The 16,345-nt window shown below is 42.8% G+C and overlaps 1 protein-coding gene across 1 annotated transcript in view; it reads right to left on the bottom strand.

Annotated features, from left to right (window-relative positions):
* The window catches only part of ULK4 (unc-51 like kinase 4), a 282,751-nt gene extending 267,359 nt beyond the window's left edge, over window positions 1–15,392 (bottom strand). Inside the window, exons 1-8 of the mRNA XM_080673858.1 lie at window positions 15,312–15,392; window positions 12,861–13,054; window positions 11,523–11,622; window positions 9,747–9,886; window positions 5,994–6,156; window positions 4,723–4,824; window positions 3,605–3,688; window positions 1,897–1,972 (exon numbers count right to left, since the gene is read on the bottom strand). Coding sequence (XP_080529984.1) covers window positions 1,897–1,972; window positions 3,605–3,688; window positions 4,723–4,824; window positions 5,994–6,156; window positions 9,747–9,886; window positions 11,523–11,622; window positions 12,861–12,998 — 803 coding nt within the window. The 5' untranslated portion in view covers window positions 12,999–13,054; window positions 15,312–15,392. The remainder of the gene's footprint in view (window positions 1–1,896; window positions 1,973–3,604; window positions 3,689–4,722; window positions 4,825–5,993; window positions 6,157–9,746; window positions 9,887–11,522; window positions 11,623–12,860; window positions 13,055–15,311) is intronic.
* Window positions 15,393–16,345: the final 953 nt, after the last annotated feature.

Here is a 16,345-nt window from a genome sequence, read left to right as displayed (position 1 = left end):
TTGCCCATGGCGATGGAGGAAGCCAAGCTTTTGCAGCCTTGGCCTGCTTTGGCCTCCGCTCCAGGCTACAAAGTTTCAATTGTAGAAGATAAATAAATCCCAGATACCAGGGCCTCTGCTTGGGTCGCCGGGGGGTGTGGCCGGCCTGCAAACCACCACAGGCCCCCCCACGCCCCAAGGGAACCCCCACCCTGATCCAGGACACCCTTCAGGGCAAACCAGCTGGCCCCCACCCGTGCACCAGGCCTCTATCTTATCTAATAAAAGTGTAATATGCAGATTGACCATCACTCCAACACACAAGATGGCTGCCCCCATGTGGTCAAAGATCCTGCCCCCATGTGGACATAAGATGGCCGCCACAAGATGGCCAGCAGGGGAGGGCAGTTGGGAGGAACCAGGCCTGCAAGGGAGGGCAGTTGTGGGCATCAGGCCAGCAGGGGAGGGCAGTTGGGAGGGACCAGGCCTGCAAGGGAGGGCAGTTGGGGGTGATCAAGCCTGCAGGGGAGGGCAGTTAGGGGTGACTCGGCTGGCAGAGGAGGGAAGTTGGGGGTGACCGGGTCTGCAGGGAAGGACAGTTGGGGTGGGGATCCAGGCCTGCAGGGGAGAGCTGTTGGAGGGTACCAGGCTTGCAGGGGAGGGCAGTTAGGGGTGACCAGGCTTGCAGGGGAAGGCAGTTAGGGGCAATCGGGCTGGCAGGGGAGCATTTAGGTATCAATCAGGCTGGTAGGGGAGTGGTTAGGGGGTAATCAGGCTGGCAGGCAAAAGCGGTAAGGGGCAATCAGGAAGGCAAGCAGGTGAGCAGTTGGGAGCCAGCAGTCCTGGATTGTGAGAGGGATGTCCGACTGCCCGTTTAGGCCCAATCCCAGTGGGGCAGTCAGACATCCCTCGAGGGGTCCCAGATTGGAGAGGGTGCAGGCTGGGCTGAGGGACACCCCACCCCCGTGCACAAATTTCGTGCACCGGGCCTCTAGTATATATATAAAAAAGAAAAAAATGCTACAGATACAGAAAGAAAAAAGTAGCTTATGGTGTGGTCCCATTTACGCAAAAAAAAGCATAAAATACAGAGATATAAATAGGTGGAAATGTAGTTATATCATCCTTAATAAAGTATACTTATAGCCTTTGCCTTTCAAAAGATGTCTGGAAGATTACCCACCAAAATAACACTAATCCTAAAGGCATTCTGTTACAAGCATGGGAGGTTTGTCCTAAAACTTATACAAGAACAGCTTTTCCTTCTGCCAGTTCTCTTACATTTAATGAAGACAGAGAATGGAGTGTTTTATTTGCTATGTTAAATATTATGGCATTATTTTACACTGAGGCAGAGACCCAAATACTTGCTTCACAACCGCACACCCACTCCCTTTTCCCGCAGTTACCTAGGGGCAGAACCAGACCTAGGAACCAACTGCTCTTGACTCCCAAGCCAGGGAATTGCCCTCCCCACGCTGCAACACAGAAATTTCACACCGTGCAATTTTCCTGTCACATGATGACAGGAGCATCATAAAAATATATCGCATTAAAATACCGCTCCGTTAGTGTGATTACATCAACCATCTGACAGTACCACCGCTAGTCCAACAGTCACAGGGAGCTTTAGCCTGAAGTCTACAATGGGAAGGACTAAGCTGCTTGGATTCAGGAGTTACAAGAAAATCCATCAAGCTATTAGGCAACTGCTGAATACATTAAGAGAGAAAATGACTTAAAATCCCTCATTAAAAACATGGGCAAAGAAAAACCCTCGGTGTAAACTCAGATTTTCTTTTTTAAAAAGCAGTTTGAACCCCTCTGTGTGTATTAAGAACAGTGCTATTTCAGAAGGGCATGGAAGAAAAAACAGATCCCACTCGTCGTTCATATTACAATATCATCCACACAGACCTTTTCTGAGGATCCTTTTGAAGCAAACCATCCAGCAAATTCATAAAATCTGGAGACGCTTTAGGAATAGAAGAATCTGCACGCAAATTAAGTCCCAAAAAGGAAAAAAAAAAAAGTGATAAGGAGATGAATACGTACCCTACATCAACATTTAAAGTCATGGTATTTTCAGCACATAAATTATTTTAAAGAGAACACTGAGTCTATTAATAACAATTAAACTTCCATTTAAATAGAGGGGAGAGGGACACAAATTTTTTTTAAATATTTTTTTCCTATATTACAGAAAACTAAGTTTCGACCAACCTCTAAAATTACTTGATTGTCTAACCCCAGTAAGGATTACCGGCCTGACAAACTCATACCCTTGTCTTCTACTAGTAATTATGCCCCATTTTCTGAGGCAATATTATTAATTTGACTAATTTTGCTTTAATATACTATGATTAGAATACTTGTAACTTCTCTTTATTTTTAGTAGGAAAAATAATAAGCATCACAACATTATGATATTGTCCAATTTTCTTAATCTCCAAGCTTTGCCTTTTTAAATTACACAGATACACACACACACACACACACACACACACACACACACACACACACACACACACACCATGGTCCAATTATCAGTAATGGTTAAAATAAGAAGCCATGAAGACAATGGCCAAAGACACCGCCAGGCACTGTCAGCCACTCTGCCACCGTCTGATGAAGGACCGTGACATAAGTGAGCATGGGCCACCAGTGGTGCCCTGACCAGACCTTTGGCACCTCATTTCCAGGTTTCTTCCCTGCATAAAAACCTTTCACTTATAGGAGAAAACAATAATATTGTATTGACAAGTCATCAGAAGAAATACGAATGACTGATTTCTACAAAAAATAAGATGAAGTTAATGAAAGAAAAAAATGCAGCATTTTGTTTTAAGAAATATAGACTATTTTCAAAATATCAAGTTTTGTTTTTTTCACCTAGGGGTGATTCTTGAAAAATTGACAATATCCTGTATTCCTATATCTTCCATGAATGACTTCCAATTTTTCTCTCTTAAAAACTCCCAATATTATTTTTTGTAAAGTCCTGTTTTCGTTTACGTGGGTTAAGATTCACTTTTCTGCTGGTGCAGAGCAAAGCGCTTTATTATGTTTGTGCCTGCTTTTCTTTTTCTTTCCTTTCCTTAAAATTTTTAACAGTAGATGGTTATATTAATCATAATTTGTGTGATTAAAATCCCAACACTTAAAATACTACTCTCTATCTCCCTCCAAAGGCTTTAACAACTCGTCAGGGCAGCATTCTGATCATCAAGACAAGGGCTGAGAACGCCCGATTCGTTACTATGCAAACACTAACCAGGAGTAACTACAAAGGACACGAGTCCAAATTAGGTAAATGACACAGAGACAAAAAGTTAAAGAAAAGTCTGGCTTCTCAGTCTGTAAACCAGACATCTCTAGATATAGGAGGGCAAAGTAATTTGTGATTTTAAGTGAGGGAAACTACTACTTTTCCATTTCAGTATCTAAAAAAAAAAAAAAAAAAAAAAAAATGGCAAAGGGAATGCTAACATTTCTAAAAATATCAATTAGGGAACATTTATAAAATGTAAATTGGGAGGTTATGAGTCAATAAACATAGACAACAAAAGTGCACCTGTAGTCAGTGTAAAGTGTAAATTAACTGCATTTGTAACAAAAATCCTACCTTTTGGAATAGGTGGCGAAGGATCTTTATGAATAATCTTTTCAATTGCTTCTGAAACACTTTCTGAGAAGAATGGAGGTTTTCCTGAAATTACATGAAAACTTGTCAATTCAATAAGTTTGTCATCACCAATAATTCTAAAAAAAAAAAAACCAGCCGAAACCGGTTTGGCTCAGTGGATAGAGCGTCGGCCTGCGGACTGAAGGGTCCCGGGTTCGATTCCGGTCAGGGGCATGTACCTTGGTTGCGGGCACATCCCCAGTGGGGGGTGTGCAGGAGGCAGCTAATCGATGTTTCTCTCTCATCGATGTTTCTAACTCTCTATCCCTCTCCCTTCCTCTCTGTGAAATATCAATAAAATATATTAAAACAAAAAAACAAAAACCCAACTACAGATAGTTCAGCATTACACAATTTACAAATGCATATCTAGCAATAATTATTGAATGTCTAGTATATACCAGGCACACTGTCTATGTATTTTTATATTTCAATAATTCAAAATCTGTCACACCAACCAATATCCAAATTCACATATGGAACCTACCAGGACCCATGGTTTACGTGGGCTACTGGACACAGGGGAATAATTCAGTCACAGGTACCTTTGCAAGAATTTCCACTAATAAGCACAGCTCTTTAATAGTTAGGCACATTTCAACATTCCAGATTATCAGGAAAAATACCTAAAGGTCAAAAAGGTCCTAGGGACCTGAATATGCCTAGACTCCAAGCACTCCAGCCAAAATCAGTATAGATAGAAATTAGAAAAACCAGCCTTTTGCCCAGCTGGTGTGGCTCAGTAGTTGAGCATCAACCTATGAACCAGGAAGTCATGGTTCAATTCTCAGTAAGAGCACATGCCCAGGTTGTGGGCTCGATCCCCAGTGGGGGACGTACAGGAGGCAGCCAACCGATGATTCTCTCTCATCCTCTGATGTTTTTATCTCTCTCTCTCTCCCTTCCTCTCTGAAATCAATTAAAAATATATTTTTTTAAAATTAAGTTAAAATAATAACCAGCCTTTTCACATCTTATAGGTGAAATGTTTACAAACTACGGATTCCACCTTTGTGTTTATCCAGCTGTGACTTGAAAACGAAGCAGACAGTAATCACCTGAAAACATCTCATACAGCAGACAGCCCAAAGACCAGAGGTCGCTGGCGACGGAGAAGTCGGTGCCCTTCACAACTTCGGGTGCTGTGTATGTAAGCGACCCTAAAAAGAAAGTACAAACAACAACTCTGTTAGGTTTGTCTTGTTCTCAACACAAACCCACCTGGGAGAGACCTGATGAGGTAAAAATAAGGAGGAGAATATGCATATGAACAAAACTTCATGTGCATTTCACATTTTTTAATGGTTCCTAATGTTAAGGTTCCATTTTATCAGGATATGTAAAAATATAAACAGTTATTTCAAAAACCCAGCTAAGTCAGAGGTGTGGCACATACAGGCATATTTATTCTCTTTTAAATTAACCATTTAAAGAGTCAAAAGAAAAGCAGCTCTGGTTAGAGTATCTTGGACAGGATGTGTTAAGTTACAGAGCAGTAACACCCCACATTCCCCCGGAATTGATAGCTAAGCTTATTTATCATGCAAACCACAGTGCGGCCCAGGTCAGCCCTCGGACCATCAAAGTGCTCAGACACTCAAAGACGGGGCAAACAGAGGCTCCGCCCCCTGACACCCCCTCAGTCATCCAGGCAGAGACCGCACCCAGCACTGCACACTGGCTCAAGTACAGCTAACACCCCAGTATGCAACTCACTGTCAAAACGATCGCCCAAGAGTGAACCCCTAAAAATCTTCCTTAATTGCAAATATCAGATGCTCAGCGATGTGGAACAAATAACTACTGAGCCACTAGCGCAGGGGTGGGCAAACTTTTTGACTCGAGGGCCACAAAGGGTTCTTAAACTGGACCAGAGGGCCGGAACAAAAGCATGGATGGAGTGTTTGTGTGAACTAATATAAATTCAAAGTAAAGGAGCGGAGGGGAGAGCAAGAGAACCGAATAGAACAGCCGGATCTGGCCCGTGGGCCGTAGTTTGCCCACGGCTGCATTAGCGTGTGCCAAGCACTGTGCCAAGTGCTGAGGACACAGCCAGGAGTGAGGCAAAACCCTGCTGCTTAGGTTCTGACGTGTGGTCAGTGACATACAGCGGTGAGGATAAGATCCGGGCCGTCAGGGTTCTGGTGCCCTACACAGTATTAGATCCGCACGGAAAACTTGAGACCGTCGACAAAGCCATCGCTGTATCCAGACTTCTCCTCGCCATTACTATTTCCCATCCATTATTTAAAGAAAAGGTCAACATTATCCCCTAACATGACTTAGGTGGCCCACAACTAGAGTTAGGGTCTAAAAACTCTCCACATACCTCGGATTCTACCTTTCATATTTTTCTTCAGCACATTTTCCCCACTATCACCTCCTCCTTCTTCCGCTGCCGTCAAAGCAAAGAAATCGTCCAAGTTTTCGCCTTCCACTTTGGCCAGGCAAAAATTACTAAACTTCAACGTGCCGGGCCCTTCCAAGAGTATCTATACAGATTGAAAATGAATGTGGTCAGCACCTGACTCAATTTACACTGCCATCAGCACCTCCCCCTCTCACTAAAGCACTTTGAAGCATTTCTTGCTTCATCACAACTTAGAAAATTAAATGCTTACATTTTTTTTAAAAAAAAAAAGAAGCTTAAGAGCCCTAGCCGGTTTGGCTCAGGGGATAGAGCATTGGCCTGCGGACCGCAGGGTCCCAGGTTCAATTCCGGTCAAGGGCACATGCCCAGGTTTCGGACTCGATCCCCAGTAGGGGGCGTGCAGGAGGCAGCCGATCAATGATTCTCTCTCATCACTGATATTTCTCTCTCTCTCTCTCCCCCTCTCCCTTCCTCTGAAATCAATAAAAATATATTAGGAAAAAAAATTTTTAAAGAAGCTAAAGAAAAATAAATCCAACATTTTAATAATAATGGAATCAAATAGTAAGCTGTTCGTTCTCAGATGTATATAATGAACACATCACATAACCACAGAGGGAAACCTCGGGCTCTTAAGGGCAGTGTATATGGAACAATCTGTACGCTCTAATCCTGACAGCTGAGGGAGCATCTGAAAGCACACCTGTCAGGTGTTGTTTATATAATGTATGGGTAAGACTAAGCTTCTGAAGTTAGAGACCTAACTTCAGGCAATCTGACCTGGAGAATTTGCTTAGCCTTTCTAAATCTCACTCTCTCCCCCTATAGAATGAAAAAAGTATACGTAACTCTGCAGACCGCGGTAAGGAATAGCTGAGGTTTACGCGTGCAAAGGGCTGTGGACAGTGATTGGCATGTGCTAAGTGCTCACGTCTCGGATATAAGTTGTGACTAGAAGTTATCTGTGGAGTGTTGGAACCATGCCAGGAACCAGTGTCCTGTTACTTTTAATTTTTTCTCCACAGCCACTAAAAATACTTGTGGGAAATTGCAACGAGTCAGCTGGCTTTTTGTTTTTAAAAACAATTTAAAGTTTGCCCTGAGCTTCTAATCAGAAATACTAAGGATGTCTGTTAAAAGTCCCCAGTGACTTTTAACCGTGTTTGAGCACCAGAAGGCCCCGGAAGATTTGTTAAGAACTACTAGTCCCTACTCCCAGAGTTTGTGGTTCAACAGGTCTCGGGTGGGTCCAAGAACTCACATTTCCAATGCGTCCCAGGTAACACTGATGCTGCTGGTCCAGGGAACACACTTTGAGAACCAGTGGGAGGGGTCAGCAATTTTTTTTTTTTAAGTTAGTAAATCTTTCAGACTTTGCAAGCCATAAGGTCTTTGCCCCGATTACTCAACTCTGTAGCCACCAACAATATAGAATAAAAGGGTGTGGCTATGTTCCAATAAAACTTCCCTTACAGGAACAGGCATCCGGCCCGAACTCTGCCAACCCCAGTTCTGGAATAAGTTACATTACAAGTCAGCCTGAACGTCCCAGATTATAAACAGCTGATACTAGACCTCGTTAAACAACTCCCACACGGGGGCCAGCACGCCTCAGCCCCTGGGCCAAATCCCAGCCAGCACCTGTCTCTGCACAGGCAAGAGCTAAGAGTGGTTTTATATTTCTAAATGGTTGAAAAAAAGTGCAATAAGATTAATATTTCTTGACATGTGAGAATTTTATAAAATTCAAATGTCAATGTCCATGAATAAAGTTTTATTGAAACAAGCCACACCTGTGCATTTATATACAGCCTATGGCTGCTTTCAGGGCTATAACCACAATCAAATGGCTGTAGACTTCAGGCAAGTATATGAATATTTCAAACAAGGATTTTTATCTGTTACGAGGAGTTTTATAGATTTTTTTAAGGTTTAATTATGTTCTCATACAGATGGCTTCTATGTTTAACAAGGAAACATTCAACTTTCCATTTCATTGTGTACACATTAACAAAGGGACAGTAGCAACTCAGAGCCATAATCAATACAATCCCTAAGAGCACGTACTTCTAAAGATAATAACTGATGCCTGATTGAGGGCACACTGTGTACCAAAAAGTATCCTAGAAGCTTCTCCTAAATACAACATGTAAGCCTTACACTTGCCCTGAAATTCCCATTTTTATATTAGAGACAAGACAGAGAGGGAGGGGGGAACTTGTCCAGGGCACAGGACTCCTAAACGTCAGTGTCAATTGTGACCAGGAAACTAAGCAGGTTTCATGACAATTACACTGAAGCACATTTAGTTATGGATGATTAGCGTAACCAAAAAAGAAAATATGATCCATAATAGCCAAAAATGCCATTATCAAACTAAAGTAATGGCTCATAATTGTGTATAGAAGAATTAAGAATTATTTCATAGAGCTGTGGACCTCACCATTCACCATACAGGTCCGCAGCAATAATAATTACAGAGCTCTGGAAGGAGGGGAAACTCTGCATTCTACAAGGACTTCAATGGGTAGCTAACTAGGTAGCTAAAATACAGTTTCCTTTTATTAAAAAACTAGTGGCCCAGTGCACGAATTCGTGCACACTGAAAGGAATTAGAAGAAATATTTGAACATCGCTATTTGCCCTTTCTCCATAATAGAAGTGTCAACCAAATTCACAATCGACAATGACAGATGGAAACACACGTGTGCGATTGGTGCCAGTGAGGGCTTTATATGTACCGCACATGCGTGAATCAACTTAGCCTTTTATATATAGAGAGAGAGTAAACTTGTTTAATTAGACGTGCTTTCTTATTTAGCTAAACTTTTTCCAGCCCAATGAAGCACCCCAACTTCTCTTTCAGGTAATTGTCAGCAACACAGCAGTAAATATCAACACGAAGCAGATTATTATTGTAGATCATGCAGGGAGAACAAAAGGTAAAATATTTAACTGCAGTAGTGTTTGACTATATTCTGCACAATGAGAACACCTGAAGTCATTTTTAAGGTCCACCATTTCTTACTTCTTTTCAGTCGGGTCAAGTTTCTAAGCTGTCTAAATCACTGTTTTCTGGCTAATGAAAAGAAAATAGGATTCCACTGAGTCTCCTATCTACCTACTCCAGGACCTCTGTGAGGATCAAATGAGATGAGGCACAGGAAAACGCTTCACAGACATTTGGTTAAAGTGTGAAATGGCCCTAACCAGTTTGGCTCAGTGGATAGAGTGTCGGCCTGCGGACTGAAGGGTCCCAGATTCGATTCTGGTCAAGGGCATGTACCTTAGTTGCAGGCACATCCCCAGTAGGGAGTGTGCAGGAGGCAGCTAATCGATGTTTCTCTCCCATCGATGTTTCTAACTCTCTATCCCTCTCCCTTCCTCTCTGTAAAATATCAATAAAATATATTTAAAAAATAAAAATAAAATAAAAAAGTGTGAAATGTTTCCACCTGGCTATAAAGCAAGTCAGGTTCCGGGGCTGAAGAAACCGCAAGGAGGCTAGTCACTAGGGAAAGGAAGCCAGGTGTTGCTATGTGATGTCATTACCCAGACTGACACTTAGCATATTAGCCTTTTATATATTTAGTTGGTAACACAAAATTTCAAGGTGTTCTATACCTAAAATTATATCTAAAAATAAAGGTACCGTTGAGAAAGCACTGTCAATGCACAAGCAATTAGGAAATCAAAACATTGATGAATTACCTTCCCAGGAGAAAGGTCACAAAAGAGAATGCCAAGTTGATGAAGATGATGCAATCCAGTAATCAGGTCAATCCCAAAGCTTCTCACAACATCTTCTGGGAGGTTTTCATCTTGAGCAATGACCATTTCTAAGGAACCACCTGCAAGTGGATTAAAATCACCCCTTTTAGCCCCCCAGCATGACACGGTGCCTCCAGCAGTTTCCAGGGTAGGAGACCCTGAGCATGGAAAAAATGATCCAGTCAGGACCCCTGGACAGCCTAGCAGGGGAAGCACACCCGTGAGTGAGCACCATGGACAAGCACCCTCTCAGACTATCAGAAACCTGTGTCCTCACTCCAGGCCAGCTCAGGGGACCCACTGCTCAGTCTGCATGGCTGGTCAGTGAGGAGGCGGGTGGCATGCAGGAAGCGATAATCACCCTGGTGCTGTGAGGTCTCGCTCTAGCTCCCTCGGGAAAGGAATGGCTGCAAAAATTTGTGGGAAACACTAACGCAAACAGTGCATTTAAATCACATTGCACAAAGTATAGTCACATTGTACAAAGTTAGGTCGAATTCTGCAAATGTACTGCACAGCAAATAAGATGGTGCCTTTCCTTAACCGTTAGAAAATCAAACCCTGATGAATTAATGGGCCTAAGGCAGTCACATGGGGAATTCTATTTCTATACATTTCGGAGGTCCCAGTCACATTTCTATCATCTCAGGGCCAGAAACAAACGTGGGGTTGTTTTTTTTGTTTGTTTGCTTCTTTTTTTTTAGGGTCAAGATTAAAGCAAGAGCCAAATTCAGAGACAGTGAAGTCTTAGCTGGCATCTAGAAGTTCGATCAGAATTACCGTGACAAAGGAAGCAGGTGTTTTGGGTTTTGTCTTGGTGGGTGAGGAACGACGGCAAACACAGGCATAAATTACAGTTAGGTTATTACACTGGTCATGGGGCAGAAACAGCAACTGAGGCAAAAAAAAAAAGTAACACAGAGGAAGTCCCCTGCTCACCTCAACCGTGTGCACATCTGTGGAAGTAATTTAGGCCACTGTTCCCCACCGATTCAGAAAATGAAATGACAAAACTATTCTATGATTCCGTTTTATAAATGCCAAGTGCCAATAGGTAAGGCTCATAAAGCTAGACATAATTACAGCGTGCCTTAATATTTAATGATTCTCTATTTTCCTCGGTGTACAAACAGGAGTACACTAACCATGGTACCTGTTACCTTTTTTCCCTGAAGACACTGGCACTAAAAGCCCAGATAATATCTATGTAGTTAGTCACCCTTCTCCCTGAATCTAGTCCTAGAGAGCTGTACCAAGCCAAGAGCTATAACATGGGATCTCTAATTACTCCTAGGTGGTGGCATCTGTTGATTCATCCTTGTACTTTTCCACATTGCTTTATAAGAGCAAGTATTCTGTTCATAAAAAAGAAATGTATAAATAAGCTAATTAATAGCTAGTTGACATAAAATACTTTATTTTTATTGAATGGAAAAAGTTATTTGATAAATTAATTACTACTAAACAATATTTCTAAATTTTCACATAAGTGGTTTGGTAATATTTTATACCAAAGTAAAGTTGAACTCCAAATTGAATATTATATAAATCTTCCCCTTATCAAATATCTTAGCCTTTACCCTTCCCTAATATCCATTGAACAACAGATTATCAAGTTAACATAGTCAACAGTATCAACATGTATCTGTAAAAGAAGAAAGGAAAATAACAAAACCTACATCTGACATTTTTTTAAAACCACATAATGTGGCTAACCTGTGCAGAGTTCCACTACCAGCCAGAGATGATTGCTGGTTTCATACCACTCGTGAAGGGTTACGATATTCTGGTGTTTAATTTCTTGGGTGAGACGGACCTATAAAAACACACAACATTCACACATTTTAAGAAAAGTTCTTAAAACCCTTGCATCTATTAAAAAGCACCTAAATAGCCCAGCCAGGTGTGGCTCAGCGGTTGAGCGTCGACCCAAGAACCAAGAGGTCACCGGTTCAATTCCCTGTCAGGGCATATGCCTGGGTTGCAGACTCAGTCCCCAGTACAGAGCGTGCAGGAGGCAGCCAATCAATGATTCTCTCTCATCACTGATGTTTCTATCTTTCTTCTTCTCCTTTCCTCTCTGAAATCAATAAAATATATATTTTTAAAAAAATAAAAAACACCTAAATATACAATCGGGAAATGGATAATAATGGAATTCACTGGGTGGAATTCTTTATGGACATCAAAATGATGGTTATGAAGGCTGGTCACATGGAAACATACAATCTTAAAAATGATTTTTTTCAAAACTTGTGTAATACAGTTTTGTGTATTTTGGGTAAATATAATATTGCAAAAGAAATATTCATAGGAAAATGGCCAAAAGGTATACATCAAAAAAGCTACTGTAGCCCTGGCTGGTGTTGCTAAGTGGTTAGAGTGTCTACCCATGCAACAAAGGGTCTCAAGTTTAATCCCTGGTCAAGGGCAGGTACCTGGGTCACAGGTTTGATCCCCGACCCCAGCTGGGGCACATATGAGAGGCAACCAATTGATGTGTCTCTCTCACATTCATGTCTCTTTCTACCTCTCCTCCCTTCCTCCCTCCCTTCTACTCTAAAAATCAATAGAAAAACCATCCTCGAGGGGGGATGAACAAAAGAGAAAAAAAAGGTTAAGATGGTAAATCTTGTGTTACGTGTATTTTACCACAATAAACAAAAAAGTGGAGGGGAAAAAAGTCAGGTTTGGTCCAAGGAGCCTGGGCTGTGAAGTGGCACAGCTATTTCAAACCCAAGTCACCCTCACCCAAAGTCCTTCCTTTGGAAAGCTTCATAATCACATACTAAATTTAAAAGTAAATGAACTAATACAGACTATATTTTCCCCGACTCTTACCAAAACAAACAAAACTCTGAAGTTGTTAATGACTTGGGGCATGTTTATCAGTCATTAGTCAGGATTGGTGGCGCTAAACAGGCAGGGGTAGCCCCGTCCAGATTGAAACATGGCACTTGCTATAGTGAGTTCAATGGCTTCTATTTCCATACTACTTATTCTACCAAATCATCGTTGTCTTTTGCCAGAGGGAAGGAAACATACTCGACTTACCCAATTTGTTATTTCAGGCCTTTTGCACTTATCTGTGCAAAAAACAGCTACAAAATTGATTGTTCCCTTCCGTCGCCCTTTATAGACAACGGTCTTGCTTCCTCGGCCGATCTCCTCGTACAGAACGAAGTTTTGCATCTCCAGGCCAATTTCTCACACCTGATAGAAAGACAGCCTAATAGCATCTCTAGCTCCTAAAATGTAAACAAAAATGACACACATAAATGCAAGCTATTTGTATGATTAATTAGCCCAGGATATGTAATATGTAAGTAAGTCTAATAATTCTATAAATTCATGATTCACTGGTATTCAACACCTACAAGTACGTTTGAATACCAGTGTCTTTCTTTTTTTTAGGATGAAAAAAGATCTGGGAAAAATAAAAGAAACAACAATTCACAAACCAATATTCAACTTCCTAAAGATCTTAACAAAAATAATGAAAATGACAGCTGTTTCAAAAAAAAACAAAAAATCATGAAATGAATGCAATTTCAGGCAATGTATCTTGATACCTTTGCTATAATGGAAAGCACATTATGTCCACATCTGTATAATGACTGGGGCAGTATATGTCCCACTAACCCTCAAATTATGAGAAACAAATGAAACAATGTATGTAAAAATACTTCATAAATATGGAAATGACAGCATTTCCATCTAATCCACAGATATTGTACAAATAATATTATTTGAAGTCAGAACTCAGCAAACTACTGGTTCCTGGGCCAATTCAGCCTGTTGCCTGTTTTTTGGGTTTGTGGTGGGGTTTTTTTAATATATATTTTATTGAATTTTTTACAGAGAGGAAGGGAGAGGGATAGTTAGAAACATCGATGAGAGAGAGACATCGATCAGCTGCCTCCTACACACCACCCACTGGGGATGTGCCCTCAACCAAGGTACATACCCTTGACTGGAATCGAACCTGGGACCCTTCAGTCCACAGGCCGACGCTCTATCCACTGAGCCAAACCGGTCAGGGCTGTTGCCTGTTTTTGTACATAAAGTTTAATTGGAACACAGCTATGCCCAATTCATTTATATATTGGTTAAGGCCACTTTCACGCTACAGTGTCAGAGTTGAGTAGTTGTAACACAGAGACCACATGGTCTGCTCACACACTCAAATATTTACTATCTGGCCCTTTACAGGAAAAGTTTGCTAAATCAAGATTTTTTAATAGATTTTTTATATTTTCATTGATTTCAGAGAGGTATGAGAGAGAGAAACATCAATGATGAGAGTCATCAGTCAGCTGCCTCCTGCAAACCCCACCTGGTTCACAGGTCAACACTCAACCATTGAGCCACAACAGCTGGGTGATTAAATTACACTGTTAAAATGAAGAAGATATTGAACCAGAAATAAAGAGACCTTACTTAAATGTTTATAAATTGGCTACATTAGGATACATCCAGATAAAGATGCTGAAGTTTTTATGTAAAATGAATAATTGATTCCTCGAACCCAAGGTGACCTTCTAAGTTATCTTCCAAGTTTGAAATTCCGTGACTTTAAGATTCTTTTTGACTCAGTCTAAGGGCATGCCTCACAATAGACTTCCCACTATGGATTTTTAAAAATGTATTACCTCTTAAATTGTAAAATAAAACACAAATACAGAAAATCCCACAAAATAGAGTTTAATGAATTATTATAAGAGGTACAGCGCTGTAATCACCACCCAGGTCAGGAATAGCACTTTGTGGCCACCCCCGAAATCCCTCCATGAGCCTAAGTGATCACAACTCTTCCTACTCCTCAAAAGCAATCGCTCTCCTTACTTTCACAGTCATTAATTAGTTCCTTGGGTTTCTTCACCGTTTTCTCACCCAAGTGTGCAATCCCAGACAGCTTAGTCTTGCACGTTTTCTAAACGCGTGGTGCATCTTTTATATCTCTTTTAATGTACAAGTTCACCTAGATATCATCTGAAAAGCCAGAAGTCAGAGCAAATCACACCTACAAGCAAATGCGGCATTCAAGACCCAGGGGCACGCAGGTGAAGACTGGGATCCTCCCCGCAATCATCCCCGCCTTTTAACTCCCGCACTAGCAGCATCAGCAACACCTGGGAACGGGATAGAAACAAATTCTCGCGCCCCGTTCCAGACCTCTTGAATCAGAAACTCTGGAATCCGGGCCTAGCAAGCAGTTTTAATTCGGCCTCGGGATGCTCGCTCAACTTTGCGAACCTCAGGCCGCGTCACCCTTTCCCGCAGACCCAGAAGGCGGCAAGGCATTTTGCTGAGAACTTCAACAAGTGCGCCTCCTCGCAGCCCTTTACAGACCGAATTCACTGCAGGCTCTGCGCTTGCTCTGGCTTCGGACCGAGGGATGGCGGGAGAGGGAAGAAGAGCAGCACCCCTCCAGACCCGCAGTCTCTATCGCGTAGGCTGAGGGAGCCCCGAATCCAGGCTTACGCCCCTAAAACTGCCGCTCACCTGGTCTCTGGGGGAGATGCAACGGACCAGCTAGACGGCTCCCTCTGGTGCGCAAGTCTCGAATCCTGGCCCCCTTAGGACGGGTCCACTGGCCCCAAACCGGGGGCGAAGCAATGAAGCAAGGCGGGACGCGCAGAAGCAGCGTAAGGCCGTGAGCGTCCAGCGCCCCTCCGCGTTTGGATTCGTCCATCCCGTCTCCAAGGCAGCACGCAAAACGCCAGAAAGAGCGCAGGGCACTGACTGGCTGAACAGTTTCGGTTCCTATTGGCTGGAAGTATGGCTGCTAGGGCACCTCCCTCAACCCAAAGGGTCTCGCGCCCAGCCTTCGGACGAGTCCACCGACCCTGGACCGGGGCAGAAAGTGGTGGAGGGAGGCGGGGCTCTAGGCGTTAGCGTCCGGCCTCGCCAACTCAGCACCCCTCCGCGTTTGGATTCGCCCATCCGGTCTCCAGGGCAGCACGCAGGACGCCGGAAGAAGTCTCTGGCGCTGATTGGCTAAGCAGTTTGGGTTCCTATTGGCTGGAGGCTGGAAGTAGGAGTCGGTGACGGGCAGTTCGTCCGTCCTTTTATGGTGTGTGGGGATTGGGGTCTTGGACCCATAGGAGGACCTACCTTGGCTATAGTTGCATATTTGGGGGCTCTGGGGCCCTGGGCTCTCGTCATTTCTTCACTGCCCTCCCCCCGTTTCTTTCAATTCTTTTTCTTTCTGACGCTCTCCGGAGCCAAGGGCTCAGAAGCCTGCTCTTCGGGTTCCCCACCCTTTAGAAAAGAGAAGGCTAGGGATTACTTCCTTCTTGTACCTGAGAAAACAGACCAGATCCTCTGATCTCGATTTGATTGCTTATGGCTTGGAAAGCTCCAGGCCCTCTAATTCCAACCCCCAGACACCTGAGCGCCAGCTCCCCTGTTCCTTCCATGTACGTAAGCGCAGTTTTTCTCAAACTTTAGCATCAGAATCACAGAGTGCTTGAGAAAGCATTTCTGGGCCCCACCCACAGAACTTCTGATGCTGTAGATCTTGATGAGGCCCAAAT

The sequence above is a fragment of the Plecotus auritus genome (genome assembly GCF_963455305.1).
Source record: "Plecotus auritus genome assembly, chromosome: 6".
Classification (NCBI taxonomy): Eukaryota; Metazoa; Chordata; class Mammalia; order Chiroptera; family Vespertilionidae; genus Plecotus; species Plecotus auritus.
The sequence above is the reverse complement of the archived record's forward strand: the minus strand, read 5'-3'. Positions and strand labels throughout refer to the sequence as shown.